Genomic DNA, 26,671 nt, shown 5'->3' with positions numbered 1-26,671 from the left:
GAGTGTGAGCTGGTGGTGCTCGAAAAAGTTCCGGGGAGTCGGACGGAGCAGCCCAAGTCGGTACAGCGCGCCAAGGCTCGACAGCAGACCCGTGGACTCCACGGCTTCCTGACTGCCACCGCCGCATCCTCATTGCGCGCACAATGGCAGTCCCACGCCAGCGGATATTGGACCTCATGAAGGTGTGTATCATGCCACCTCGAAGGTGCTATCGCTGACTCCGCCAGGTCCAATGCCGCGTCTTCAACACGACGTACAACCCCGAGCGCCTCCGGCTGGGCAGTCGCATCCTCCACCAGCGCCTCAAGGGCCCCTCGGTCGCTTCGTACTATCCGCCGCGGATAGGCGCAATCTCGCAGCTGCGCAAGCTCTACCCGAAATTTGAGATAATTGATGAGGAGGAGGAAGACTGGATTGAGCATCTGAACATGGCGCGATCAAGAGGGAAAGCGCCGCCCAAGAAGAAGAGGACGGCTGCTGGTGAGTGGATTGCAACGGACGGGGAGGATCTGCTAATGTTGGGCTAGAATCGAAGAAGTTCACCAAGAAGAGGTGAGCGATGTGCGGTACCTGAGAGGAGAGCTGGGAAGGCCTTTCACGTCATTGAAAGGCGCTGTATTCCAAATGTACTACGAAGCATCAGGGAAGGCGTTGCATGGCAGAAACACGGGAGCGTTTTGTTTTGTGAGAGAGCGAAACAATCACACAATCTCAATTCTTTGGGTACTGCGATTGTGGGAAAATATCGTGGGAAAATATCATATTCTCGACTTCGGCTCCTTCAGCTCCGTTTCCTTGGCTTTCCATTCCCTCTCGAACTCGTCGTCCCACGGGACTCTCGCCTTGCGATGCTGCTCCTGCACCGGCACATTGACCTTATGATGTTCGACTGTGCAGTACGTCACTCTCCCATCCAGGCTCGTCATAACTCCCCGAATCATAGCCATCTGCTTCCCTACCGACACCACTTTGGACGACAGCCGTACGGTGGTGCGAATTGGTACTGCCTTGAGATACGAGAGGTTGAGCGTCCGGGTAACGCCTCCCATGAATTCCCAATAGCCGGGCTTCGCTATGGGACACAGAGCTGTTGTGGTTGCCATATCTAATGTTGTAAGTTTCTCTGTGCCTGAGCGTGGATGCCGATAGGGTAGACGCACCGAATATAAGCCCGCCGGCACCCCCGTGCATCACATCTTCATCAATTAGCCTCGCTAAATCCATGAGGAGCAGGTAGCTACTTTACTATTGAGGTTGGAGAAGTCGGGGGCAATATAGAGCTCGAATTCGACGGAGCCATCGATGCCAGCGTCGACGAGCTTCAAGTTGTCCATTACCTCGCGATCAAAGTCCTACTTTAGTCAGATACATACAATACATTTCGAATAAGTGACTGACGATATGATCCTGGGGTCTTTGGGCTGCCAGTATCCGATACCTCTCGAACATGGCTTCCACCGCCCGCATGGCTTTCCGCCGGTCTGCCTCAGGAACCCCCATTCTGAAGGCCGTCACGGGGCAATCGCACACACGAGAGAGCGGAGAGCAATAAGTTCAATGCAAAAAGTTTCAGACATTGTCGCTGCCACGACCATCGCTGTAGCGATATCTGAGGCCGAAATGCCTCGGCTCGTCCCCCACTGGCCCCTCCCGGCCCAAAGAACAAGGGGCCCTGTTTCGCTGCTTTGTTTCGAAACAAGCTCCTGCACGTTGTCGCACACAGTCAGCCTCAGGCTCCACGGCTCTTGTCTCATGTACGTCTCCTGACAGCTCCCGCGATGCCGCAAGCGGCGACGGCGTTTGTCGGTAGCCGTCCATGTTTCAAGTTATTGAATCGCGACCTCGTCCATAAGAATACCGCCGTGCGCGCTTGCGCCGACGTGTCGCCATCCAACATTTACACCAGCTAGCTGAGCGCCGCCCCGGCCTGGCGATCGTGAGATATTTTGAGAGTATTTCGATGGATGCTTAGGGCTGAGCTGAGCTCCCCTCTTTCCGAGAGTCTTGTCCGATATACGTATGCGCCTATTCGCTATTTAACCTACAGCCGGTCAACTATTCTTGACACGCTCCTTGCTCCTCGACTTTCAGATAGAGGACGGCAGACATGGCTTCCTCTGCGCCGGTATCCCCAGCGCTGCGCAAGAAGGTGCTCCGAGTACTCTTCACGTCGCTGCTGCTCGACCTAGTACGTCATCTCACATTGCTCACGCCCGGGCACCTCCATGCTCACGTCTGCTCCAGATATCATTTACCTTCATCCTCCCGCTTTTCCCTACGCTGCTCGAATTCTACCGCGATCACGAATCCTCGCAAGCGCACACCTCGCCTACGATCCTCTCGCGCGTCCTCGCCGGCCTGAACGCGTACAAAAACTCCTTCGCCAAACCGATCAATGACCGCTATGACATTGTTCTCCTCGGCGGAGCCCTCGGTTCCCTCTTCTCCTTCCTGCAAGCGATCGCCTCGCCCGTCATCGGGACACTGTCGGACAAATATGGCCGGAGGAGGGCCCTGCTGTGGTCAATGGCCGGCAACATACTGAGCGTTGCACTATGGGTCGCAGCTACAGATTTCCGGACATTTCTGGCGAGCAGAGTAGTGGGCGGATTGAGCGAGGGCAATGTCCAGCTCGCCATGGCAATGGCGACGGATATCAGTGATGAGAGCCAGCGCGGCGCAACAATGGCCCTTGTGGGCGCTTGCTTCAGCATTGCGTTTACATTCGGACCGGCCCTCGGAGCGTGGTTGTCGAGTATCCAGAGCGTGAAGGATAACCCGTTTGCGACGGCGGCGGGATTCTCACTGTTTCTCATCGTCACCGAGACGGTTTACCTTTACTTTTGCCTCCCGGAGACGCTCCCTACGGCTACAAAGACGAAGAGTAATGGAGCGGCAAGGGCGGAGGCGAATGGAAACGGGCAGGCCAAACCAGAGGAGAAGGAACCACGGGTCCGGACCAACTCCCACACGCTTCTCAACGCCACGCACTTCATCTTTATCCTGTTCTTCTCCGGCATGGAGTTCTCGCTCCCCTTTATGACCTACGATCTCTTCTCCTACGGCTCCAAGCAGAGCGGTAAGCTACTGGGCTTTATTGGTCTTATAGCGTCGCTACTCCAGGGCTCAGTAGTCCGGCGCATGCACCCCCTTCGGGTGGTGCAGATGGGCGTCGTGAGCTGCACTATCGCTTTCTTCTTGCTAGGGAGAGTTGACACGCAGCGGACTTTGTACACGGCTGCTGCGTTGCTGGCTGTGACCAGTGCGACCGTAGTGACAGGCTTGAATAGTCTGAGCAGTTTTGAGGCGAGCAGCGAAGAGCGGGGAGGTAAGCTGGGGAATCATAGGAGTTTTGGTAAGCTTCCGAAAACACCCAACCTCAATTTAAACTAATGTGAGAAACAGGACAGATAGGGCGCTCACTAGGCCCCCTCATCTTTTGCACACTGTACTGGTGGGCTGGACGAGAGACCGCATACACGACGGGAGCTGCAGGCATGATCGCAGTATGTGGTCTGGTATTTGGAGCGCTGAAAGAGCCGCCTGGTACGGAGACTGTACGAAAGACCAAGGCGAAATAGATGGATATCGGAAAAAGGCAATACAGGGGCGCTAACGGTGATTTGTACAGTACATGTCGCAGCTGCAATTCAAACACACTCGTGTTTATACTAGAATTGACGCTTTACTCGACGATGTTCTGGCCGATAGGTGGCACTATCCAGCAACCCCATCTCACAGTTGCTTTCCATTATCATGCAGATTACAATCTGAGGAATCTAGTACTGGTGACGCGAGTCCTATCCGAATCCCAATCTCTGTGATCCCACCCACGATCCAATCCCGCAATCCCTACGCAGCGAACGAGATCGAGAATGCCCACGCGGACCTCGGCGATTGTCAGAGTCCCGCCAAGAATCTCGCTCACGATAGTCTCGCTCTCGCACTGGCTTCTTCTCTTCCTCTCGACGCTTGCGCTCACGCTGCTCGGCAGCGCGGTAGTGCGCGGGGATATGATAGACTGTTCGGCTAGAGAACCTCGTGACCGTAACCAACGGAGCATTCTTCTTGAGACCTCCCGAGGCGGTGCTGTTCGGATTTGTGATGGCTGTGGTCATGTTCACAAGGATTAGTTGATTATACGACAGGCGGCGCTAAACAGGTTATCCAGATAGAGCGCGCTTATGTGGTCTGGTAGGTCACTGACCGCGTATTCCAGTCACTCGGCGTGCCAATTGGAATTGCCGAAGTGTGGAATTAGCTAGGGTGTTGAAGAGGATGGCGAAGCTAGAGCGCCGTTATCTTCCTTAGCTCCAGCACCCCCGTTCATGGTGTCGGGAACACGTTAAGAAAAGGCGGGGTCCAGCTCGGAAGTCGAGCACTTTTCACATTCTTCATCCCCAGCCAGTTGTATGCCCCTACGTCCGGTCATCGCAACCTGGCCAGCTTTTGTGACGTAGCCTCTCAGGAGCGACGTCGTCTTCCTACTTCCTCCGCATATCACTCTCCACAATTCCCTTCACATACCCATACACCCTCTCAGCTACTGGCACACTATGCTTGATACAAAATCCATGTGGCCATCCCTCGTCTTCGTCTATCTCCATAACCGGTTTCCATTCCTCTACCTCGTCCTCTTCTCCATCAACACTACCACCTGCAACCGTACCTCGCGCTTTGATCAAGTCATCCCGCGTCTCATCTGCCACCCAGTGATCCTGCTTTGCGAACAGAAAGCGCAGAACGGGGCGTGGGTGCGGATGAGGTGAGGGATGCGCAGCGCCCCAGATTTCGGCGTCCCAAGCGTCAGTAGTTATTTGTTGCATTTCATCGCGGGCCATGTGACTGGGTAGAGGAGGGTTTCAGCTCGAGCAGATGTGCTGAGAGGGATGAGGATAGACCTACAGTGCTTGGTGGACTCCATGGGGACTGTGAAGGAAGGCTGCAGTGACTCGTGCAGCGTCTGGTGGGAAAGACATGGATGTGCGGATCAGAAGGGAGAGAAAGGATGTGGGGATGAGGAAAGTGAGAGTCTTGGCTAAGAGAGATGCCATGGTTGCGAAAGTCGGGATCTTCAGAAGCCACTGAGGGTAGTCAGCCACCGTGTTCCACGTACAGGTCATGCAAGCTGAGTTTGAGACCGGTTTTGCTCGAAAACGTACACTGCTCTTCTTCCCACTCGGGCTATGCGCAATATGCGCCACAGTCGGAAACAAACACACCCCTCCTACAATCCTAATCCCATCATCCACCTTTTTCTCCACCTTCTCCCTTAGCCGCCTCGTGATCTCGAGCATGATATAGGCTCCCACTGAGTGGCCCATCATAATGACTCTTATGTCCTTTGCTCCGCCATTCCTCACTTCGCGCACTAGCTCTTCCAGCGCAGCCTCAGAATGTGAGATCTGCTCTTGCAATCCGAACGGAGGTCGGTCTCGCTTCTCCTTTCTGGGCCTATGCTGACTGTCGGCTTCGAAGCCGGACAGACTCCGACCAAAGATATGGAAATCGATAGTTTCAAAGGGATTGGATGAGGTATGTCGTGTGAGGAGCCCGTAGAGATGGGTTAAGAAGGTGGAGTAGTACTCGATCAGCCCGGGGTTTCCGGTTATGTAGTAAATGATGTATGTGCGCTCAGCTGGCTTTGTGGCTGGTAAATCAGGAGATTGGAGGTGTATGCTAGAGGCGAGGCGGGCGGAGGACATTGTGTGTTCCTTGCCTTGCATTTCATGTGCTTCATGAGGGCAGACGGCCGGGGATGTTGAGGAGGAACATAGAGCGAGCTAAGCTTAAAGCGGTTAGGAGAAAGAACTTAAAAAGAACATCTGCATCACGATCTGGCTTGTCGACCGAAGGGCTCTATACAGCGCAACCGCCATTTTAAGAATCCGTCACGCGCCGGCGAAGCTGTCGAATCACTGTCCCAACCACGATACACTCGCAAACATGAAACGATGCGTTCAGGAACTCGCGTCAAGCACACTGTCACCAAGGACCTGATGCTTCATCAGATCCCGCAAGCCATCTCGATACGGCCAGACATGCTTTCACGCTCTCGATGCATCGCTAATTGAACTATTATTACGTCACGAAGGATGCTCAGCCTTGCTCCAAGAGGGTCTGAAGTTCGTCTCGACTCATGTTCGTGAAGAAGGTGGCAAGTAAGTCACCCTGGTCATCTTCCGGAACGATATCTGGACGCTCTTTCGCAACGTTAGAAAGTGGAATGTGTGGCATGGTCAGAACACATACCTCGGAAAACGTCGCTTCTCTGAGTTAGGACCATTATAGCCACGACCTTCACGATCCAGGTCATACAGGCACCTAATGACAGTAAGAATATGAATACAGAATGAATGGACCTAATTCTGAACAGCATTCCTCCACGCGACACGGCTGGAAGCCTACAATGTCTAGACCCCACTCAATAGCACGCATTCTCGGATTACTAGAGCATATCTGCTACCTAAGATTAACATTATTGCCCGCAAATGGAGGTCTGCGGCTAGAAAAGATATCTCTTACAATGGCGTCGATACTAACACACCGCTTGGTCAACATGAGAGCCCCCTCTATCACGAGTCTCGATACTCTCCTGGGGATCCTCCTCTCCTGCATCGTGGGAGGTCTCCTAGAGCTCCCCAAGTGCAGATTTCGTCAAATGATGCTTACGCTTCTGAGTATTGGGAGACCGAGCATGAGAGAGCGCAGCATTCGGAGGCAAGGCCTGCGGGAATGGAGCATGCGCAGAAGGACCGGTCGCACAGGGAGCAGTCGAATGCAAGGCATGCGTGGAAGAAGCATCCGCAGATGCCCAACTCATTGTCATCGGCGGCCTGGACAAAGGGCAATCAGTACGTAAGAGAGAGCCTTGATACGAACAAACGCACAGAATTCTCGCCGAACGAGTGTTGAAAGTTGTCCTCGTCCCATCTCCAGCGGTTTGGGGAGTGGTGGGATCAAGAGTGTTGCCCCCGGGGAACAATTGCCGTCAAAGGCTGCGAGTAATCAAGGGGTCATAGTCAGATTCAGATTCATAACTCCATGGCGTGAAGCCCAACTCAATCGCCTTCACAGACTGAGGGTGAGACTTAAGAGGCATAGCCTGCTCCGTGATCAGATCAAGGGACTCGGCGTTCAGCGTCGCAGCAGTACATCAGCGAAGGAGATCAGACTTGACACGCTTGCCCTTGCAAGAGGAAGCAGAACAGCTCGAGGAGTTTTTGCGAGACGATGGAAGGGAAGAGGCGGAGTAGATGGGGCGTTCGTGGCCAGCTGCCTCAGCTTCGTCATATTTTCAAAGATCTTCAAGTCACATCATAGTTTTCACGTTTATAATCTAAACAATTCATGACAGAATGTAACAACTACAGCTTCCGTGGTCTGATAATATGGCATCGCTCCAAAGAAGCTAGCTCACAGAAGTTGGAGCTTGGCGCGTCGTGAGTTGCAACACTGGCTAACACTCGACAGGAACGCTTTCGCCGATGCAGTACGGACCCTCAGGACTTTACCCGTTGAAGACTTTCAGGACGAGCTTTCCTGAGCTAAAAATTAGACATGCTGGTATGTGTACCATAGCTCAACAGACCTACGGGGGGATGGATGTAGCAGTATGTCAACATCAAAAGCGCAAGATTGAGAACCTGAAAAAGCAGAAAACAACCGCTTGGGCGGGCTTGACTACTATCTCCTTGCAACTTGAGGGGAAGGGGGCGCTTCGCCCTCCCTGGAAAGGTACACCGCTAGCAATAGCACAAAAATGAAGTCCGCCATGCTCCTCCTCCAAGGCTGGCCCTGAATAACTTCGGTGAACCCTGTGGGCTCTAGCTGGCTCAGCTCTATGTACGTTTGAACGCTCAGTGGAGGTACTTCCCATTCAGGTGTCCACTGTAATTCGGATACGAGCGTGCGATTCGATTCCGATCCTCCCGTCTCAGAGACGATGACGTCCTCAGACCCCTCTGGTACTTCGCTCTCCGGGGGATCTTTGGCTTCTTCGAATCTGGTGGAAGCCGGGCTTTGGGGACGACCCGCATTTCGAACGGACCCGTTCGGGGCTTCGCTCTGGGAATGATCTGGGCTTTTCTCGGTTTTTGCTGCGTATCTGCTCCTATGACAGTCAAGGGTTCCTCTTGGCGACGTCGGTGCTCCGTGGTCAAGGTAATTTAGAAAGGGTTCGGGTTCAGGCGATGTTACCCGTTCAGATTGGGTATCGAGGCCCTCAACTATCTCGGATGCTCTACACTCAGAAATATCGATAGTATCCGCAGAATCATTCGATGAAAGAGAGCTAATATTAGAACCCATGGTTGGCTTAGAGCCTCCTGGTGTCTCGGCGTTGGAATGTTCGACGATAATATCGGATCGGTCCACCGCATCGGGTTGGCGATCAGTGCTGGGTTCTGGCAGTACCACGCTCGGGACAATCGTCTCGTCTGACACCTAATGCAGAGTTCAGCCCAAGCCGTTATAGTCCTGTTTAGCCTTCATAAATAGCTGATTCAGCACATCGATCTGTGCTGGCTGTGGACTGGGTGTCGGCATGAAGGCTGGCTGGGTGAGCGCCTGCGAATTTGGATGCGAGCTGTGGTGATTGTGGACACTCCAAGCAGAATCCTGCGCCCGCTGCTGTCCGAAGAGCTCGCGCAACGACAACTGCCGCCCCATGGGAACAGAAGTCTCTACCTGATCAGAATCCGCTGCTTCGCTATCCTGCTCTTCCCGTTCCTTTCCCTCCCGGCTCGCCTTGGCCCGCTCTGCCAGCTCCATGATCCGCGCTTGGGTCTCGGCGCGTGTGTTCTGTGTGCTGCTCGGCGGCGGTTCCGAGAAGATCCACAAGCCGTAAACAGGGTCGCCCTGCATAATGATGTACTCCTCATCGATATCGATTTGCTCGGGGCCGGTTATTTCCATAGCGAAGTTCTCCAGGCCGCGTCGATTCAGTATGACAACTGAGTAGCGCTCGGTGCCAATCGGAGACGGCACTAGTTCGCAGACGAAGAGCGTGCCTTCTATGTTCATGCCTGCCCACTGGCGCGAGTCGATGCTGAAGGCGTAAAGGACGGCGTAGGGCGCGACATAGCGAATTGACGTGACATCGGGGTAGTGGCGACGAATGACGGAAAGATTGAGCTCCTCGTTCGAGCGCTCCGGCGGTGGAGGAGGCGCCTCTACCATGGGCGGGGCATCGGTCTCGTAGTCGGAGGGCTGCGGCGGAGGCTGTGGCTGGCTTGCACGAGCTCTGGACCGATTTGAGGGCATTTCTCAAAGTATGAATGAGTGGTGGAGCGAGTGGTTGGTGAGCAGTTGGGCTCGGTGTGGTGTTGAGGGGAGATAAACACGTCCGATCGACCGGAGAATTATTGGGGAGCTTGGGCCGGATCACGTGCGCCTGCAGGTGGCCGCGCAGCGTCATCGAGCGGGCCGCGTCTCCATGTCATCGAGGGCTGAGTGGATTGCGCCTGAGCAGTCACCACTCACCCGCTCGCCCAGCATGACCAACACCATGGATTGACCGTGTAGTAATTCTGCTCAGTTTCTATCGCCTGCTCGATATCGCACCGCGCTGCCCTCCCCCTCACCATGCCCTCAGATTCCAGTTCCACCGACCGCCTCGACGCGCAGATTCCAGGCGCGTTCCCGGATGCGAACGGCAGCCAGGCGGCCATATCCACGCATCAGACCCTCTCGCAGGCCCTTTTCGCCCGCAGAGCCGAGTACACGCGGCCGCGAAATGTCCGTATCAAAGTTGGCACTTGGAACGTCGCTGCGCAAAAGGGCACAGAGCAGGATGTTGGCGCCTGGTTCGTTGGCGGAAAGGGGATAGAAGAGTCTCTGGCTGGGCTCGGGGTCGAAGACCTCGATGCAGAGCGAAGAGAGTCCCGAGAGAGCGTATCAGCGCAAGAGGCGAGACACACAAGTAACGCACCTACTGTTCCGCATCGCGACCCTGGAACCGCGCCTGGGGAGGAAGAGGTTGGCATATATGCGTTGGGCCTGCAGGAGGTTGTGGACATCAACTCCCCTGCCGAGGCATTAAGGCCGTATACGGATCCGACAATAGCGAATCGGTGGAAGGCCGCAATCGAATTGGCACTGCCCAAAGGCTATCAGCTCGTGTCAGAGCAGCAGCTCATCGGTCTGCTTCTCCTCATCTACGTCTCCCCGACAGTGCACCCGCATGTGAAGGCTGTCAGCACGACAAGCGTTGGAACCGGTCTGATGGGTTATATGGGTAACAAGGGCGCCGTGACGACCAGGATGGTGCTCGGCGAGACCACGAGACTCGTCTTCATAAATTCTCATCTAGCTGCTGGTGCAGACAAGGCCGCGTTGGAGCGCAGAAATTGGGACGCCGGACAGATTACGAGTCGCACGCGCTTTGATCCCATTACGGATGCGATGGGCCTAACCCAGGGCCAGGGCGAGGGCCTGGGCGAGGAAGATTTTGCCTTCTGGTTCGGCGACCTCAACTACCGCCTAGAAGGGATGCCCGGCGAGGACGTGCGGCGCCTGCTCACTATCCACACAAAGCGATTGGACCTGGAGACGACAGAAGACACCACCAAAGACGACGCATCGACGTCGGCAGATTCCGGCTACGCATCTAAGTCATCATCCGACTTGACAAACAACGAAGATCCAGATGATGTGGTTCCATTACCTCCTGACCTAGATCCTACCTCTCTACATACTATTGTCAGCTCACTCCTCCCCCACGACGAACTTAAACAGCAACAGAAGGCCGGCAAAGCATTTCATGACGGCTGGGAAGAAGGACCAATACGCTTCCTCCCATCCTACAAATATGACATCGGAAAGGTTGCCGTCTTTGACTCGAGCGATAAGCAGCGTTGCCCGAGCTGGTGCGATCGGGTACTATACCGAACTAGAGCAGCCAAAGAGCGATACGACGCCAGACTGAAAGAGCTAGAGGAAGCGAGAAAGAAGGATGAAGAGATGAAAGCAAAAGGGATAGACCGCGCGGGAGATGATGACGACGTTCTGTTTGATTACGACCCGGAAACGGACGGCGACAACAATGACACTTACGACGAATATGATGAAAACGAAGATCCAGAGCCTGAGGCTGTTGTCACCAAGGAAGGCTTTCCAGACGAGATTCTGCTTGAGTGTTACACAGCGCACATCCGGGTTCTTTCATCAGACCACAAGCCTCTAGAGGCTGTATTCTCTCTCAAATATGACGCTGTTATACCGGAGCTGAAGACTGCTATACATCAGGAAGTCGCCAGAGAGCTCGATCGCCAAGAGAACGAAGGCAGACCGTCCATCACCCTTGTTGTCGATCGCTCCACTGGCACGTTATCTCCCGAGAACAAGGATACCACCGACAGTGCCTTTGACGGAGTCGATTTCGGTGACGTCCAGTTTGCAAAGTCCAAGCGGCGTAACATCACAATCGCCAATACCGGTAGAGTGCCAGCTACTTTCGGCTTTACCGACCGTCCTGTCAATAGAGACCAGCCTGAAGGACCTTTTCCACCCTGGCTCAGCGTTACATTCGACCGGAAGCCCGACGCACCGTCCAAAGCGTCCTCAGACGATCTCCACCAGCAATTCACCCTCGATCCTGCCGACGTCTGCAACGCAGAGTTAAAGCTCAAGATTGAAGACTTAGACACGATTCGTAAGCTGAATGAAGGCATTGCATCCATGGACGAGGTTCTTGTGTTGCGCGTCAAGGATGGCCGCGACCACTTCCTGCCTATCCGGGCGCATTGGCTGCAATCGGCGCTCTCGCGTACCGTCGACAAACTCATCAAAATTCCAGAAGGTGGCATTCGCAAACTACAGCATCAGAAGCCTGATCGCGGTGATGGGGTAAAGTGGTCGGTGCCCCGCGAGATATTTCGGCTGACGGAGGCGATAGAAGTCCTGACCGAGCGCACACTTGCCGACTGGGACATGACAGGCCACGAGGCGGATAAAGAGAAGGCTCCGTGGCAGCACAATGCCGCCTGGCCATTCATCAGACAAGACAATGCTGCTCCGGATGAGGACGTAGCGGCGGACGTGTACGATGCTCTCGACTGTGACGACCCTATCGACAAGGCGTTCCCTGCTGGGACGCCTCCCAAGCAAAGATTGGGAATCCTTGCCGACGTCCTTCTGTTATTCCTTCGCAGTCTGCAGGATGGCATCATTACGAAGAGTCTATGGGAGAAACTTGAAGAAGGTATTACGATGCGGGAGAAGTCCAAGCAGCAGTTGCTCCCAGACGATGAGAAGATGTGGGCGCTCGAAATCCTTGCTTCAGCACCGAATCATCTAGCTTCGTTCCTTCTTATTGTTTCTATGCTACAGAACGTAAAGAATCAGATCGCGGAAGCTTCAAAATCCGATAAGACGACACCGCGTTCAAGCATCGATCTCCCTCTCCCTGCCTCGCCAAAGGTTTCTGTGCGAAGGAAGACGTTGAGCAAAGTGCCTGAGGTGGCGATTCGACAGCTCATCAACCGGAACTATGCAGCTGTCTTTGTTGACACGATGTTTCGGGCTCCGAATATGGAGAAGTTGAAGGATAAGGACAAGGCAGCGAAGAAGGAGAGGATGGCCAAGATTGTCGAGTTGTTCTTGGACGACGGTGATGTGAAGCGGAGATAGTGGCTGGATTTTAGCCTTGCATGGCTGGCATGCACGGCATTGGATAGAGCAGGCGAACGTAGTGATACCCATTCATTGTTCTTCTGTCCACGTTGCTTTTGCGGTGATCGAGCATGCGCCTATGAGCACGCGCCTAAAAGAGCCTTTCCCTATGATCTCATCCTTGGCGCATCCTTGTCTGCTACCCCACGGCGGGGCAAACCAGCCCCTACAGAAAAAATCTCAAACATCAAAACAACCCGCCGCCAGATGCTTCAAACTTCAATTGCATCCCCCACAATCACTATGGCAGATAAACTCCGCATTCTTCTCGTCGGCAATGGCGGCCGCGAACACGCTATCGCCTGGAAACTCCTCCAATCGCCCCGCGTCGAGCACATCTTCATCGTCCCCGGTAACGGCGGCACCGCGAACCTCGCGAAAGCAACGAATGTTTCGACGATTAAGCAGGAGGATTTCCCGGCGCTCGTGCAATTCGCGAAAGAGAACAGCGCGAATGTGCTCATTCCAGGACCCGAAGCACCGCTCGTCGCGGGCATTGTGGATTACTTTCAGAAGAATGGTGGGGAGGGCATACAGTGTTTTGGGCCGAGCGAGGCGGCGGCGAGGATGGAGGGGAGTAAGACTTTTGCGAAGGATTTCATGAAGAGGCATGGAATACCGACGGCGGCGTACGAGAACTTTTCTTCTTACGACCGCGCGAAAGATTATCTCGAATCTGTCTCGCACGACGTAGTCATCAAGGCCTCTGGACTCGCAGCCGGGAAGGGAGTCATCATACCGCAGAGCAAAGAAGAGGCACATTCTGCGCTGAAGGAGGTCATGCTGGATAAGGAATTTGGCGCTGCGGGCGATGAGGTGGTTATCGAGGAGTTCCTGGAGGGCGACGAGCTAAGTATACTGTCGTTCAGCGACGGGACAACAATCCGTTCGTTACCGCCCGCACAAGACCACAAGAGAATTGGGGACGGGGATACTGGGCCTAACACTGGCGGCATGGGCACGTACGCCCCGACACGCATTGCACCTCCGGAAATCGTCGATCGCATCCATAAAGAAGTCCTACAGCCGACTATCGACGGGATGAAGGCCGAGGGCTTTCCTTTCAACGGTGTATTGTTCACGGGGCTTATGATGACAAAGTCTGGACCGAAAGTGTTGGAGTATAATGTGCGGTTTGGGGATCCGGAGACACAGAGCTTGCTGTGCTTGATGGAGAGTGATCTCGCAGATGTAATGGTCGCGTGTACAGAGCAGAGGCTCAAGGATGTGGAGGTGAAGGTGTCGGACAAGAGCGCGGCCACAGTGGTGGTTGCTGCGGGTGGTTATCCAGGGTCTTATGCGAAGGGCACGGTTATGAAGTTGGATCCGATGCCTGAAGGTATGACTTCTCTATTCAACTTCCTCGGCAAAGAGCTTCACGCTGGTCAAGAGATACTGACTGAAAACCCCAGATGTTGTCCTGTTCCACGCCGGGACCTCCTTTGCCGAAAACACGCTCAAAACATCCGGCGGTCGTGTCATCGCGTCAACAGCCGCTGCATCGACGCTCGAAGAGGCTGTGGCTAAGGCGTACAAGGGCGTGGAGTGCATTCATTTCGAGGGGATGCAGTATAGGAAAGATATTGCTGGCAGGGCTTTGAAGAAGTGATTAAGAGATACCAATGCATGCGTGTGAGAGAATAGGAAGGTTGGCGTTCGGCGCACTAGGAAAAAGACATCGCATTATAGGTATTGTGGCTATGTAGGTGGTAGAAATATTGCGCATGATGCTAAGATGGAGAGAACTGTGAAGAATTGGAGTCTAGAACAACTGAGACAGTCCTCCTCCCGACAAGCCATACCTTCGATATAGATGAAAGCGAACTGACGATCGGGGGAGCAAAAGTTAGGACTACCGCGTGAAAAACGCTGCGAACGATTGTCTGTCCTGTCCCGCGTTGCCTTCCGAGTGAATGAATTGTGGCTTGGCAAGTGCGCTACTGCGCTCAATAGTCCTTGAGCTTCTGCTTGTTGGAGGCCGAACAGACACAAAATGTTATGACTAAAAAACAAATGAATATTGTGGTGATCGAACCACTGCCGCCTGATGGCGATCAGCGCGTCTGTCTGTCTGCGTTTCCAAGCGTCCATGGCGAATCGATACCTGATCCCCATCATCTCGATCTCGTGGTAGCAGAAAATCTCATTCCTGATATAAAGATCGGCGGCTTCAAGGGCTTGCTGTTGCTCTGCGATGATAGTGCGGACTGCGTTGCTCTCGTGGCTCAGTTGAAGCACCGCGTTTCGTAGGTTTCCAAATTCCTGAGGAGTGATATATGGTGGATCTCGGGCGAGGTTGGATGCGCTCGCATGCCCTGACGGGCTCGATTCGCTGCTTGTAGCGACTCGATCGATAGCTGCGTTCTGGAAGAGTTGGGGAAGAGTTGGCGGAGGCGAGTCAGCTGCGCCGTTCTGTGGTTTGAGGGACTGCGCATTCGTGGTGCGCGACGTTATGATCGCAGCTCTCCGTCGGCCGTTTGTAGCGGCTCGGATGCGAATATTCATCTTTTGTCTCCCGATATGTACCTTTTTGACATGCTGTGTGGGAGCGCTTAGCTGAAGGGATTCAGGCATATCAATAAGAACTCACGTTTCTCAGCTGGTTTGCGAACTGTAGACGGGTACTGCAATAGCTACACACTCGCTCACACTTCTGAATCTCAATGACTCCTTCAGTTGGCCAGGGGCTATGAAGATGCCCCTCATCACAACGCTTTGCTTCGGACCTGACTGGAGTTTGGACCGAGGATGATCTTGGAGCCGTCTCCACGTTTAGCGACATGGCCAGAGTGTCGTTTGGCGAAACTATTTGTCCGCTGTCGATCTCCGCGGGCTGATTGTCGTCAAGATCCTGCAGCACTTCATCCAAACAAGCTGACGAAGTGAATGGTGTCGTATTGATGAGCGTTGAGTAGTCCGTATCGTTGAATACGAAGTTCTGATCGTCTTCGATGTCCATAGCCTGCGCATTGTCGAAGTTTACGAGTATGTCGGTCGGGGAAGGCGCGGCTTGTTCGAAAGCTTCAGCTTGCCACGGAGAGGCCATGGCTGGACCGAGCCAGCGCTACCTAAATACGTAACGTTTGAGAGTACAGTAGCAAAGAACCCGGTTGATGCTGAAAAGAACCGTGGGGGGAACATTGCGACGTTCATGTCCGTTATGCGACGAGGTTTGCCAGGCGGTCCAGCTATCGAAGCAGGTGGAAGGGTCCGAACCGGTTTCACACAGCCACAAGTGGCTGCAATCCCACGCTAGCCGAATGTAGACCACCACATCAACTTCTCTCTCCTTCGACTCAAACCGGTTTCAATATGCATGGTAACTCGAAGAAAATAGAGCTGTGCATTGAAAAGATATCCGTATCCATGACGAGAGCCTTACCCAGAGCTCACGATGTACTTGCCTCGAAACTTCGCTTCTGTTCCTCTACCTTCAACTGTCCTTCGTAACATGACATCTTCATTCGACGCACCCTATGCGGCTGACGCCAGTTCAAACCAATGGAGTCCCACAGCCATCTACGGTCTAATCCTGGGGGTTTTGGCCCTCGCTGTGGCCGTCCCGGGGTGCGTGCACGGCATTCGTGCACATCGAGATCGCTCTGCTAGTTAGCCTTCACAGGTATGATCTTAACTTCGGTAGATATTCCTAAGAGTACCGCACGAGGGCCTTGGGTTCTAGGCTTCAACTTACAGCAAACAGAAGCCAAGTCTTAGAGAAGCAGGGGATTCAATGCCAATTTTGAAGTGGAGGATATCAAGACGGAATAAGCACTACTGATGTTCACTACGAATGGCAGGAGTATGTGCCGCGCGCGCTAGGAGGAAAGGAGAGCTTCGAAGTTAAGGGAACAGAGGCTTCCCTTGCCTTGTCGTGTCCGCGCTTGGGTAATGCCCCATATAACAAATCCGATGGGAATTGATTCATGCCTTCTCCTGCTCCTTTACTTTTACCGAGTAACAATCTTGCGTCGGCAATAGAACTGGCGGGTTAATGGAAGACAGCCTATGCTGTCTGAAGCAGGCAAGGAGCCGCTTCGAATTGCACTGTCCGGGGCTCTCTCGCTTTCGGATGGTTCTGATCTGGGTGGATGCAGAGGTTGGGATAGAGTTGGTACGAGAGGGCCGCTATTACTTTTACGACTTAGGCTGTGGCGCTAGCGCAACTGATTGGCGACACTTGAACACTTGACCCCTCTTTCCGTCTCAACGACTTTCGCACTGCCGCTTTGCCTCCCCTTACAATCCATGGAGCTATTGTTGAGCAGATCGCGCAATTGGGGTTTGAGCGACGGCGGCTCATGCGCCTCCCTTGGGGCCCCAGACTGGGATCGACCAGATATTCTTTCGTCCATCATGTAGCGGCGAGCAGCTTCCCCGGCCTATGACTGCCGCCATGGGCTTGATGCGGCTGCGACTCAGCCATTTCATGGTTGCTGTTGCTTGAAAGGAGCGAGGCAATGCGGTCCAGTCCCATTTTCAGGTATGCAGAACAGTCATGTTTTCCTCAATCCAAGGTATCCAAATCAGCTTTCACCCTCGAAGTCCATTAGTAGCCATACGGATGTCGTAGCCCGCATCGCGCGTCCTCGGTGTCCCTGCAGATTGACGCCGTTTTGACAGTAGCGCCGGACCAGTCTACCGTTGGAAATTCTCCAGATAGCCTCAGACCCACCTGCGCTATGCAATCCACCATTGGTTTGTCCCGGTCGTTCAATATTTATCTCCGCTCTAACATTCAATAGTTCCCAAAAACTGTCATTCCTCCCAATCAACGGCACGAGGACTGCCATGCACCAGCTTACTTTCCTACCGCCCCTGGTTCGCCCCTCTGGAACTCAGGACAACATATAACAGCGCTTCTCGCTGATCCACGTTCCTATTGTATCGGCGGTGGGCCTTCAGCACTGCCCTGCCACTCTCATCTCTCATGGAGTCGCGTCCTAATTCGCCATCGATCACGTATTCCCTCCACGCTCAACATGCTTTGGGATCATGTGTCCGATAAGAGTTACGCTTCGGTCTTCTGACAACCCCACTCAATCGCGAGGTCGTCACCGAGGCACTGAAGCAGGGTAAATGCGCTCTCATAGGCATTACTGGCGAGCCGCCCAACACTGCCTGGGCCTATCCTCACTTGTCCATCCGCCATTCGGCCGCCATCTTACCAACCGCTATCCGTCGCTGTCTCGGGACCTCATGCAACAATCGGTATGCTCCGCAAATCTCTATGACTCCAGCCTTAGTCCTCATCCAACGACGTGTACGAACCCTCTTGGGAGAGTTCCCGGTTGCCTCCCTAACTCCCTCCTAGCTTGCCACACGTTGAGCCTCGGTTCCCCTCTCGAAACGTTGGGATGGCAGTTTGAACGGCTTTTGCTCCGCCCAGCCTGCCTCCGGAATCTATAAAAGGCGAGCGTCAACGCCGTTGTCCATACCTCACCATCCTTCACTTACCTCCTTCGTTCATTGACTGCCTTCATCCGTCCGTTTCTCGCCTGCCCGAACATGGCTCAGTCAAAGATGCTCAGCTCTTCGGGGTTGTTCACTGCCGTTGTCGTGCTCTCTTCTTTGGTCAGTGCTGCTCGAATCCCGCCTTTCCCCGCTGTATCTCCGTGTACCGTCGCTCCTGCTGCTAGCTCCATCACGCCCGAAAACGCTCGATGATGAATGGTTTACTGACTTGGCCCGATATAGATCACTCCTGTGATCTCTATTCCCCTCGAGGCCCCGCTGCTTCAAGATGACCTAGTGAAGCGTCAGGGAACGTAAGGTTTCCAGAGGGTCCGTGAGACATCTAGCTAATCCCTCAAGGACGACGACCGCAACCACTTCCACGATTTCGACTACAACTACGTCGACACTCGCGCCGACTACGACTAGCACTTCTGATGTGCCCACTGTAACTATGTAAGGTTTATATAAACTCCGTGAGACATCCCGCTGATTGTTTTAGCACTTCTATGGTTACCACTACGGTCGACCCGCCCGAGTAAGTCTTCCGTGAAGGTTGACAGAGCCTTCAGCTAATCTGTACAGTACGTCTACAACGGTCGTAGAGAGCACTACTACGTACACCATCACGAATCCACCAACGACCACTTCGTTTACTACGGTATCAACTACTACGTCTACGTCGCTGTCGACGTCCCTATCCACTTCCACAATTAGCACGGCTGAGCCTACGGCTACTCCGGCCATGTTCTTCCTTCGATCTCATGTCAGCGATGGCACCCCGAAGATGAAGAGGGACAGCGCGTTCGAGAACCTGTATATCTCGGATGCCAACGATGGTACGTGGCGCCCTTCCTATCACGACGCTTTCACTAACTCGCTCGCACCAGAGGACGGAAGCGTAATTCCCACGTTCACCAGTAACCGCGCGGAGGCCTACGCAGCGTACTACGACGCGGACTCTTCCAGCATTGCCTTCGACGACGGCACTGACGCAGGGCGAGGCCTGACCTTGGTCTCCGACGATGACAGCGATGCCTACTCCCCAGCCTTTATCACGGATGGCTACGGCACGGCCCGCATGGACATCAGCTGGGGAGAGCTCATCTGGGCGAACGACCGCTTCGGCTCTTGGCTCGCATGCCCGAACGGCAGTAATGTCGACTTGCTCTGGTGGGACGTCACGACGAACCAGCTCGTCGATCAGGCCATCTGCACCAAGATCCAGTTGTTGGTTGAGAATCTCGACTGAGAATCTCTGAGAGAGACGCATTCCGACACATTTGCCTTGATGCGGAAGGCGTGGAGGTAAATGCCGCGCAGTGCTTGGCTTTGGTTCGGTTGAGAACAATTTGGAATTTGCGGAGGAGTAATGGGGGTGGGTGGATAGAGTTTAGGTAGTAATTAATACTTGTGCTTTTTCACTTCTTGTCTCCTGCCTTTGGCGGCCTTGGGCGTAGATTATGCAGGAGTGATGCTTCGTGGAAAGGGGAGTGTTGATGGAGTGTACGCCGTCCGAATTGCTTGGCGACTTACTTTGTGTAACTGTTCAAATCGCTGGTGGGCTCAGATGACAAGTTTAGGAATGATGGTGAGCAAGACGCACTCGATGATGTGACGGGGGCAGATAGGAGTAAAGACGATGTGCAGTGGCAGGAGCGGCACGGCAGGACTGACGAAGGCGCAGTATGAAATAATAAGTCATTGACTCCAGCCGTCTGTAGCTTGCCTGCTATGTAGAGGTGCGTTAGTAGCATTCGCGGTAGTAGTAGTCCAAGTTGTCATAGGACTGTAGCTTGCCGTCAGGGTGGAAGGGAGGAGAGGTTGAATAGAGATTGAAAAAGATAGAATGCTGTAGTCAGATCCTTCAAGCCTGGAGATTTGCCAGTTTGGCCCAGTGCCCCTTTGACTTAGCTATATATTCCCCTGGCTGAAGTCGCCGCGCTGTATTTCTCCAGATCCCGCTTCCCCATAGAGTCTGGTCCGCCCTCGAGTTCGGTACGAGGACCGGTATTCCTAGTTGCAGGGGTATGTGCCTTATTAAATAACAGTCACGTGCAATGACTGTTGTAATAAAGAATTATCGTCCTGGCTGCAGTGACAGCAAGACCACTTGAGCTCCCTTGCTGACTTCCGTCCTCCATCCTTACGGATGATCTCTCGTGTCGTACAGCAAACGCATCTCTGATGTCCGCATTCGAAGGCACCCCAGCCTGCAGCTCGTACTGCTTGAGGCTAGACTGGACTGAGACGTCGTTTGCTTGTTATCCTTTGGCGGCAAAGATGCAGTACCGGCGGTTGAGGATGACTGGGGTGTGCTAGTGCTTGGACGCAGGCTATACTGAGCCTTCGCCCCTCCATTGCTCTCCGGCTTTAACGCTTCAGCGACGCTAGATGAGTCCAATTGCGATATGTCCATTCGCCTTGCCAGGGTGACAGTTTTCGCACCGAGGACGTGTTTGACGTCCTCTAGAGTATCGTGCAAAGGCACGACCACAACATCGCCGAGAGGATCCTGGCCAACGACATGCCCGTACACTTCGAGGGTTTGGGGATCGACAACCCAAGACCCAGAGGTGCCCACAGGAAGGGCTGCAGAAATTAGCGGGGGTAGTCAGAAGACAGCATATTTACGTACCTAAGCTACCTAGTAACGAAATACTGTACACCTCAATGAAGTTATGTCCGTAGAGCAATAGAACCATAGTCGGAAGACCAGAGAGTTGACCCTTTAGAAAGCCGGCGCTACTCATCACGACAACCTCTTTCGGCTGCGTCGCGATTCCGATCTCGCGCTTCGTGATTAGCTCGAAAGGCGGCTGCAAGCCCCGTAGTTCTGTAGGCCAATTCGGGAGTAAAACCGAGCGATCGATATTTTCCACCACGGCCCAGTCATGCTCAAGCGCTTGGTTTGAGCTTGAGGCGGTCGATACGGTTCCGAGCTTGTGCCAAGTTTTCCCTTCCTCGATAATGACACTCTCCCGGGTAGTGGATGACGGTGGTGTAGCCTGTCCACGGGATGCCACGTCTCCAATACTAGAGTCCACATCCATGATGCTCTGATCATCGTCGTCGGAACTGCTTTCGTCACAAGCATCCGAAGGGGAGGTGCTCGAAATGGTGGCTTGAGCATCTCTAGAGGGCAGAAAATGGCCAGCTGTCAAGGCACACAAAACATAACTGTCGTCTGATTTGGTAATTTTGATGATGCCCCCAAGAGTAGCGAAACGCACCCCGCCGCCGCACTCTAGCTTGATGAGAGTGCCGCATGATGTTTCTTTATCCTCCCCCTCGTTGGCCGAGTCGCCGTAGACTTCCAGCATATCGCAAACTGCTGAGGCCGGTTCTGCGCCAAAAGCCGAAAAATGTACGGGACCGCCACAAGGACCAGCACACACTGCAACATCGAACCGAAAATGTTGTGGGTGTGCAGAAGCGCAGACAGATTGAGCCATATCCTGTTGGAAGAACTTTCGTACTCGTTTGCATCGATCCTCAGGACAGAAGACTACGATCCAAGGTCTGGCATCCGTGCTGTTAGTCCCGAGTACCATAAGCCGGATGACAGCAGAGTCCGATTTACGACCCTTTTTGCGTACATAGTGAGCCAGAGGTTGCTGGAGTCTTTCCTGTACATCCCGGAACCGGTCTAGGGTCTTCTTGTCGATATCTCTATCGAATCTCATGTATCCACGAAGGCCATCCAACTGAACAGGTTTTGGCGAGGCTCTGACGTGCGGGGTGCAAATTCGTGTGATGAGATTTGGAGCTTCAAGCGTCTGCTCGGCAGCATCATGGTGGTCTTCCTGGTTCGATGAACCCTCATCTTGCTCGGATGTCTCGAAGCTAGAGCCAGTGGCCCGGAATCGCGAATGCGTCACAGTGGCCATAACAACACTTAACGCATGCTATCCGGAGAATTTTAATATGGGATATCGACGCTAGCTTGCAGTGGATAAAAGTCGGACAAAGATGACATGGCCGCCAAGGAAGCCGACCGGTGAAGAGCAGAAGCGGCCTTATATGATGTTTTATCGCCGTTCTGCATTTCGCCAATCGCCGGTCTCCACGCTCCAGAGGGCTATGTCAGTGGCGTCCAATTGCCGTGGAGCACGTCTTCGCGAGAACTAATCTGAGTCTGCTTCGCCGCAGGCCAATTCAGCCTTGCTATGCCAGCATAAGGACCTTTTCGACGTTATCGAATTGATCAAGTCAAACTCGAACACGTCCCGATCGGAGCTCACTCGCGCCTATTTCGCCACTCGAACAGACAGTAGAGGGGGGGTCCCAGATGCGTTCGATCAGCATCGAGCGTTCAATCTTGCTGTATCTGTTTTGTGCATGGTCAACTGTACCGTTTCGAACCTGTCATTTGACGTACCTAGTTCGGAAAACGTACCTTGTCCATGGAGAGAGGAGCTCCCATTCAGTCAGTTCATCTCGGAAGCTTTCCCAACAAGCGACCACCCATACTTCGGCACGGGGGAATCAATGGCAAAATCGGCGGATATTGCAATCGCTGCAAAGTGTCTGCAAAAGTGGGCCAGGCTTCGTTTTGAAGCCACGAGTGATTTAAGGAATCACCTGAGGCTGGACCAAAGGAAAGGAGTAGTGCAGATATTCCACCACACGTCGGTGCTTAAAGAGAACTTGTTGGTGAGTCTGGAGAATGGTCCTTCAGCTGCTGCAAGCGATTTCGTGAAGAGGTAAGGCAACACCTTTTAATTCCGAGCCAAAAACTTACCGAGAGCTAGGGGAAATATACCGCGAGCGCTGGCATTGGAAACTCTGGACACAATCCACAAGATCCTATTCCCTCCCGATCCGAAGTCTCACGCTCTTCTCGCGACGCTCGTCTCGCGGCACGGCTTCGATGACGACTGTCTGCGCTACGAATTCGCTCAATACCGAAGAGACGACGAAAGCGAAGGCTCGTACGCCTACTTCGGCGCACGGCTAGCCGAGCTGTACGATGAGGTTCAGAATCCGACACCTAGAGGGCGGTTCCACGTCTGGCTCGAAAGACGAAGCGGAGCGAGGTACATGATGATGGCGACAATGATAGGCGTCTTCATAGCCATTATTATCGGCATACTGGGCCTGGGTGTCGCATCATTCCAAGCTTGGATCTCGTATCAGCAATGGAAGCATCCTGTGAGTAGTGGGACCAGGTAGAGGCGTGATGGAGATGTTTACAGTATTGTGGTTTTGCCGGCGAGGGTTGCGCTGGCGGCTGGGAAGGAGCGACACCTGCCAGACCAAAACATCGCTTCGGTCATTCAAGCTCCCAAATGGCACCGTTCGAGGCCTGCATTTGGCGGAGGCGATGGAAAAGATAGACCAGGATGAGGAGTGAGGAAGAGAAAAGCTCGCAAGCTTCTTCGTAATGGGATGATGCAACCTCCTCAATTCCTTAGCGCCAACCTTTGCGTCCCAGATCAGAAAGTGCGACCTCCTGGCAACAGCACGTGACCGGACCAAAAACCCAACATCCAGCAGCCTCACTTCCGAAAGTCCGACGACGAGACGACGCTCCATTAATAAATCCCTCACATCATCCCAGTTTACGCCCCGTTGCTCCATGCAGTCGCTTCCCAATGTGAACGTGGCTGCATCAAGCGCACCACGGCCCGCACGCCCACGTAAGCCTTCGGCTATCAGATCCTTCCGAGGCCCCCCTCGGCAAGCCGATCCCGGCATGATCGGTGAGCGAAAGCGGAAGGCATCGCCGCGGGCGTCCTCACGGTTCGGTTTGGAAACAATGGAAGCCAGCAGGTTTGAAACGGGTGGTGCGACGGTAGAACGATATACTGGTGACAATTTCTTTGCTATTATTAAGATATGGGGCGTTTGGATAGGGAAGGTAGATATGGCATTTATGCGGATCCAAGCTTCACGCAATTACTGCTATTGCGATTATTATCATACTCCGTATATGGTTGGAATAGGTGCGACTAGGTGGTTGTGATAATTTCGCTATTGGTAGCATATTGGAATGGGCAAGGGGTGTTGAAGGAGGTAATGCGATGTGGTGGAGGTATAGGGCATGGATGTCCTGGCTAACAAGCGAGCTGGACTCTCAATAGGATTACAGCGGTTATTATATACAAGTGAACAATAATCTTTCAAAATGCGAACCCGGGCCATCGATAGCAAAAGCGAATTGTTGCATCCTCCACATGTTTTTGTTTTTGCGAATTGTAATCAGAAATCCACCCAAACATAGAAAATTGCAGATGCTATGCCAACCGAGAAAATAAAAGAAGCCGAGGCCGTTTATGTGCAACATGGGGAGTCGCCCTCCAGCGCCGGGACTGTGAACATGCGAGATCGTTCGTGCAAGGGAATTATGTATGTGGTATCGGAAGGAGATGTGTGCAGAGATGAATGCCGATCTTTCGCCGTACATGTCCGGGGGTATCATGGCCCTGATCGTTCCTCCCTGATCATTTCTCGTATATACTGAGATGTACCGTGTAAATCGCGTGTGCGTCGTCTTCTGCTCTCTGTGCACGATGCAAGAAAGGAAATGTATATTTATCCATTGTATTCATCACCTAAGAATGATCGCGTGAAGAAGTCAAGCTTCCTGGTGGCTGCGGCGTGGAGAGGACCAAGAGGCCTGAGCAGAAATATTGGACCCTCTGCCATGAACCCTACGCGGCTTCAATAACCATAGTGTTGGCCTGTGGTGTATTTTTGGTCGGGCACGTATTTTGCCTCCTGGACGTAGTAATGTTGAGGCTGCGGTGGGTTATGGTAATGTGGCTGACCGTAGGTTAAGGCAACCGGCGCAGATGCCCTTCGTTGGGGGTCATGCTGATGCATCGGGCTGTGAGTAGGATGCCGAATCGAGGAGCTGGACTGGATCGAAACCTCGAACACCGGAGCCTGGGGAACTGTATACTGGGGCGCCGGAGGGGCCTGGTCTTGGCGGGGGGCTGAATAATGGGTCGCCGTAGGCTGTTGAGGATATTGCTGGGCCGAAGTCACTTGGTGCTCTGAAGGATACTGCTGATGCGGCTGTGGTTGAGAAGTATACTGAGAGGGCGGCGCCGCGGAAGAGTGATACTGCTGAGTCGGTCCCGGTTGCGAGGAGTAATGTTGGGGCGAAGGTGCCTGAGAATATTGGTGAGCGGCGGCCTGCTGAGACGAGTAATGCTGAGGAGACGGCTGTTGAGTCGGGTACTGTTGCGAGCCCTGTAGAGGACCGTACTGAGACGCTGTGGGTTGAGGTGGTGCATATTGCTGAGTTTGATGCGTTGGAGTGTACTGGTTGATCTGGCCACTATGCCAAAACTCAGGGACATGCAAATGGAGCGGTGCGTGAGCCTGAACTATCCCGTGAGCGCCCATACCTTGGCTGACAGAAGCGACGGGTTGGTGTTGTATGTGGCTTGACTGAAGCTGGTGCGAGTAGCCCGTGACCAAGGGCACCTCTTTGCTCTCTTCGTCCTCCAAGCTGACCTTCCAGCCTGTCAGCAACTCGGGTCTGGGGTGAATATCCGCCAGCTCCGGGTCCTGGAATGGCCGCTTGAGTTTTCCGGCGACGACGTCCTCCAGACTATAGTACGAGATGATGTGATGTGTCGTGCCCTGATACTTGACAGAAATGGTCTTCTTCATCAGGCCTCCCTCTTTGAACTCGTAGCTATCGATCAGGGAGCCACAATAGCGTCGTTGTTGATCGGGAGTGAGGCTTTGGGCGAAATTCGCGTAGACCTTTCCCATCGAGTCTGTTGGAGTAGCGTCGCCAGGGAGGTTCCCATCAAAGGCTGGGTTGTCGTACTCGTCCTCGGAGTTATTAACGTTCTCTCCCGTCTTGGTGATGGTCGGGCCTGCGCTCTCTTTCCGCTTCCTCTTGCTGCCACACGTTGGATTCAGGGCAGACTTCTTCTCCTCGGGCTTGAGGGCGCGCACGAGCTGACGGTAAATGAGGCAGTTGTTCATGACCCGGCTCGGGGACCAGTGAACTGCATCCGTCCAGCGCTTGATTCCCGACGCATTCTCTTCGTAGACGAGGACTGTCCCGGATCTAAGCATTTCTGCTCGTTCTTTGTCGTGGGGCCGACGGCTGATGTGGCTAAGGCGGCCTTGGAGTGCAGCCTCCACTATGGACATGGCGTCTTTGGTGGTGTCGAGGAAGCCATTCCAAGTGGGCTTGAAGGCTGGTTGGGCTTTCACCATGGTCCCTGCTACCTGTTGCCTGGGAGGGGGTGGAGTCGAAGTACCGGTATTGACAACATGCGAAGCGGCAATGGAATGGTGACGAGGGTGTACACTTCCTGGGGCCGAAGGTTGCTGTGTGAAGTTGGCATACACAGCCGTAGGATCGAAGACGTGGGGATATGCGTGAGGCTGCGTATTTGACGGTGGCGGCCAATTCCAGGAATCCACGTCCCCATAGCCCTCCATCTTCTGGACACCTGTGAGTGACAGATTATGTCCAAAAGATGGTACTGTTAAAGTCGATGCTCTAATGCCTTGTAACATGGGGACGGAGCCTTTGAAGCCTGGGCAATGGAGGTAATGTTAATGTAGGGCG

General features: G+C 53.7%; 14 protein-coding genes across 14 annotated transcripts; 7 read left to right on the top strand and 7 right to left on the bottom strand.

The window, feature by feature from the left end:
• Positions 1-143: 143 nt before the first annotated feature.
• BU26DRAFT_561208 (uncharacterized protein) lies at positions 144-556 on the top strand (the record flags this gene model as incomplete). The annotated part of the gene is made up of 3 exons (XM_033832884.1): positions 144-182; positions 228-480; positions 528-556. 3 exons carry the CDS (start codon positions 144-146, stop codon positions 554-556), a joined length of 321 nt encoding a protein of 106 aa, XP_033688950.1.
• A 202-nt stretch (positions 557-758) lies between these two features.
• On the bottom strand, positions 759-1,500 carry BU26DRAFT_528917 (thioesterase family protein-like protein; the record flags this gene model as incomplete). Its single annotated transcript, XM_033830875.1, has 4 exons — positions 759-1,105; positions 1,161-1,196; positions 1,247-1,352; positions 1,399-1,500. The coding sequence occupies 4 exons, from the start codon at positions 1,498-1,500 to the stop codon at positions 759-761; spliced, it is 591 nt and encodes a 196-aa protein (XP_033688949.1).
• A 209-nt stretch (positions 1,501-1,709) lies between these two features.
• On the top strand, positions 1,710-3,839 carry BU26DRAFT_478466 (MFS general substrate transporter). Its single transcript, XM_033825645.1, has 3 exons — positions 1,710-2,188; positions 2,245-3,355; positions 3,406-3,839. Exons 1-3 carry the CDS (start codon positions 2,108-2,110, stop codon positions 3,579-3,581), a joined length of 1,368 nt encoding a protein of 455 aa, XP_033688948.1. The 5' UTR covers positions 1,710-2,107; the 3' UTR covers positions 3,582-3,839.
• A 519-nt stretch (positions 3,840-4,358) lies between these two features.
• Positions 4,359-5,719, bottom strand: BU26DRAFT_538516 (uncharacterized protein). The gene is made up of 3 exons (XM_033831462.1): positions 5,163-5,719; positions 4,906-5,084; positions 4,359-4,845 (listed from the first exon to the last, which is right to left on the bottom strand). Exons 1-3 carry the CDS (start codon positions 5,703-5,705, stop codon positions 4,485-4,487), a joined length of 1,083 nt encoding a protein of 360 aa, XP_033688947.1. The 5' UTR covers positions 5,706-5,719; the 3' UTR covers positions 4,359-4,484.
• Positions 5,720-6,097: 378 nt separating this feature from the next.
• BU26DRAFT_232233 (uncharacterized protein) lies at positions 6,098-7,000 on the top strand. The gene is made up of 2 exons (XM_033820892.1): positions 6,098-6,161; positions 6,377-7,000. Exon 2 carries the CDS (start codon positions 6,410-6,412, stop codon positions 6,860-6,862), a length of 453 nt encoding a protein of 150 aa, XP_033688946.1. The 5' UTR covers positions 6,098-6,161; positions 6,377-6,409; the 3' UTR covers positions 6,863-7,000.
• Positions 7,001-8,248: 1,248 nt separating this feature from the next.
• Positions 8,249-9,332, bottom strand: BU26DRAFT_232220 (PH domain-like protein). The gene has a single exon (XM_033820891.1). The coding sequence runs from the start codon at positions 9,262-9,264 to the stop codon at positions 8,458-8,460; it is 807 nt and encodes a 268-aa protein (XP_033688945.1). The 5' UTR covers positions 9,265-9,332; the 3' UTR covers positions 8,249-8,457.
• Positions 9,333-9,451: 119 nt separating this feature from the next.
• BU26DRAFT_516203 (phosphatase family protein-like protein) lies at positions 9,452-12,700 on the top strand. The gene has a single exon (XM_033828271.1). The coding sequence runs from the start codon at positions 9,586-9,588 to the stop codon at positions 12,628-12,630; it is 3,045 nt and encodes a 1,014-aa protein (XP_033688944.1). The 5' UTR covers positions 9,452-9,585; the 3' UTR covers positions 12,631-12,700.
• A 160-nt stretch (positions 12,701-12,860) lies between these two features.
• Positions 12,861-14,563, top strand: BU26DRAFT_516202 (phosphoribosylamine-glycine ligase). The gene is made up of 2 exons (XM_033828270.1): positions 12,861-14,011; positions 14,085-14,563. Exons 1-2 carry the CDS (start codon positions 12,916-12,918, stop codon positions 14,279-14,281), a joined length of 1,293 nt encoding a protein of 430 aa, XP_033688943.1. The 5' UTR covers positions 12,861-12,915; the 3' UTR covers positions 14,282-14,563.
• On the bottom strand, positions 14,354-15,854 carry BU26DRAFT_516201 (uncharacterized protein). Its single transcript, XM_033828269.1, has 2 exons — positions 15,263-15,854; positions 14,354-15,210 (listed from the first exon to the last, which is right to left on the bottom strand). Exons 1-2 carry the CDS (start codon positions 15,716-15,718, stop codon positions 14,371-14,373), a joined length of 1,296 nt encoding a protein of 431 aa, XP_033688942.1. The 5' UTR covers positions 15,719-15,854; the 3' UTR covers positions 14,354-14,370.
• A 2,326-nt stretch (positions 15,855-18,180) lies between these two features.
• On the top strand, positions 18,181-19,378 carry BU26DRAFT_502047 (uncharacterized protein; the record flags this gene model as incomplete). The annotated part of the gene is made up of 6 exons (XM_033826610.1): positions 18,181-18,246; positions 18,370-18,440; positions 18,487-18,582; positions 18,629-18,664; positions 18,712-18,965; positions 19,017-19,378. The coding sequence occupies 6 exons, from the start codon at positions 18,181-18,183 to the stop codon at positions 19,376-19,378; spliced, it is 885 nt and encodes a 294-aa protein (XP_033688941.1).
• Positions 19,379-19,985: 607 nt separating this feature from the next.
• Positions 19,986-22,370, bottom strand: BU26DRAFT_516199 (uncharacterized protein). The gene is made up of 2 exons (XM_033828268.1): positions 20,765-22,370; positions 19,986-20,718 (listed from the first exon to the last, which is right to left on the bottom strand). The coding sequence occupies exons 1-2, from the start codon at positions 22,014-22,016 to the stop codon at positions 20,273-20,275; spliced, it is 1,698 nt and encodes a 565-aa protein (XP_033688940.1). The 5' UTR covers positions 22,017-22,370; the 3' UTR covers positions 19,986-20,272.
• Positions 22,303-23,301, top strand: BU26DRAFT_419040 (uncharacterized protein; the record flags this gene model as incomplete). The annotated part of the gene is made up of 2 exons (XM_033823281.1): positions 22,303-22,798; positions 22,877-23,301. Coding segments are annotated over 2 exons (921 nt in total), but the record flags the coding sequence as incomplete, so codon positions are not given.
• Positions 23,302-24,168: 867 nt separating this feature from the next.
• Positions 24,169-24,671, bottom strand: BU26DRAFT_232120 (uncharacterized protein). The gene has a single exon (XM_033820889.1). The coding sequence runs from the start codon at positions 24,548-24,550 to the stop codon at positions 24,227-24,229; it is 324 nt and encodes a 107-aa protein (XP_033688938.1). The 5' UTR covers positions 24,551-24,671; the 3' UTR covers positions 24,169-24,226.
• Positions 24,672-24,792: 121 nt separating this feature from the next.
• Positions 24,793-26,541, bottom strand: BU26DRAFT_420748 (camp independent regulatory protein; the record flags this gene model as incomplete). The annotated part of the gene is made up of 2 exons (XM_033823376.1): positions 24,793-24,894; positions 25,465-26,541. The coding sequence occupies 2 exons, from the start codon at positions 26,539-26,541 to the stop codon at positions 24,793-24,795; spliced, it is 1,179 nt and encodes a 392-aa protein (XP_033688937.1).
• Between the last annotated feature and the right edge of the window lie 130 nt (positions 26,542-26,671).

The sequence above is a fragment of the Trematosphaeria pertusa genome (genome assembly GCF_010094035.1).
Source record: "Trematosphaeria pertusa strain CBS 122368 unplaced genomic scaffold BU26scaffold_3, whole genome shotgun sequence".
Classification (NCBI taxonomy): Eukaryota; Fungi; Ascomycota; class Dothideomycetes; order Pleosporales; family Trematosphaeriaceae; genus Trematosphaeria; species Trematosphaeria pertusa.
Note: the sequence above shows the minus strand (reverse complement) of the source record. Positions and strands in the feature narration are given on the sequence as shown.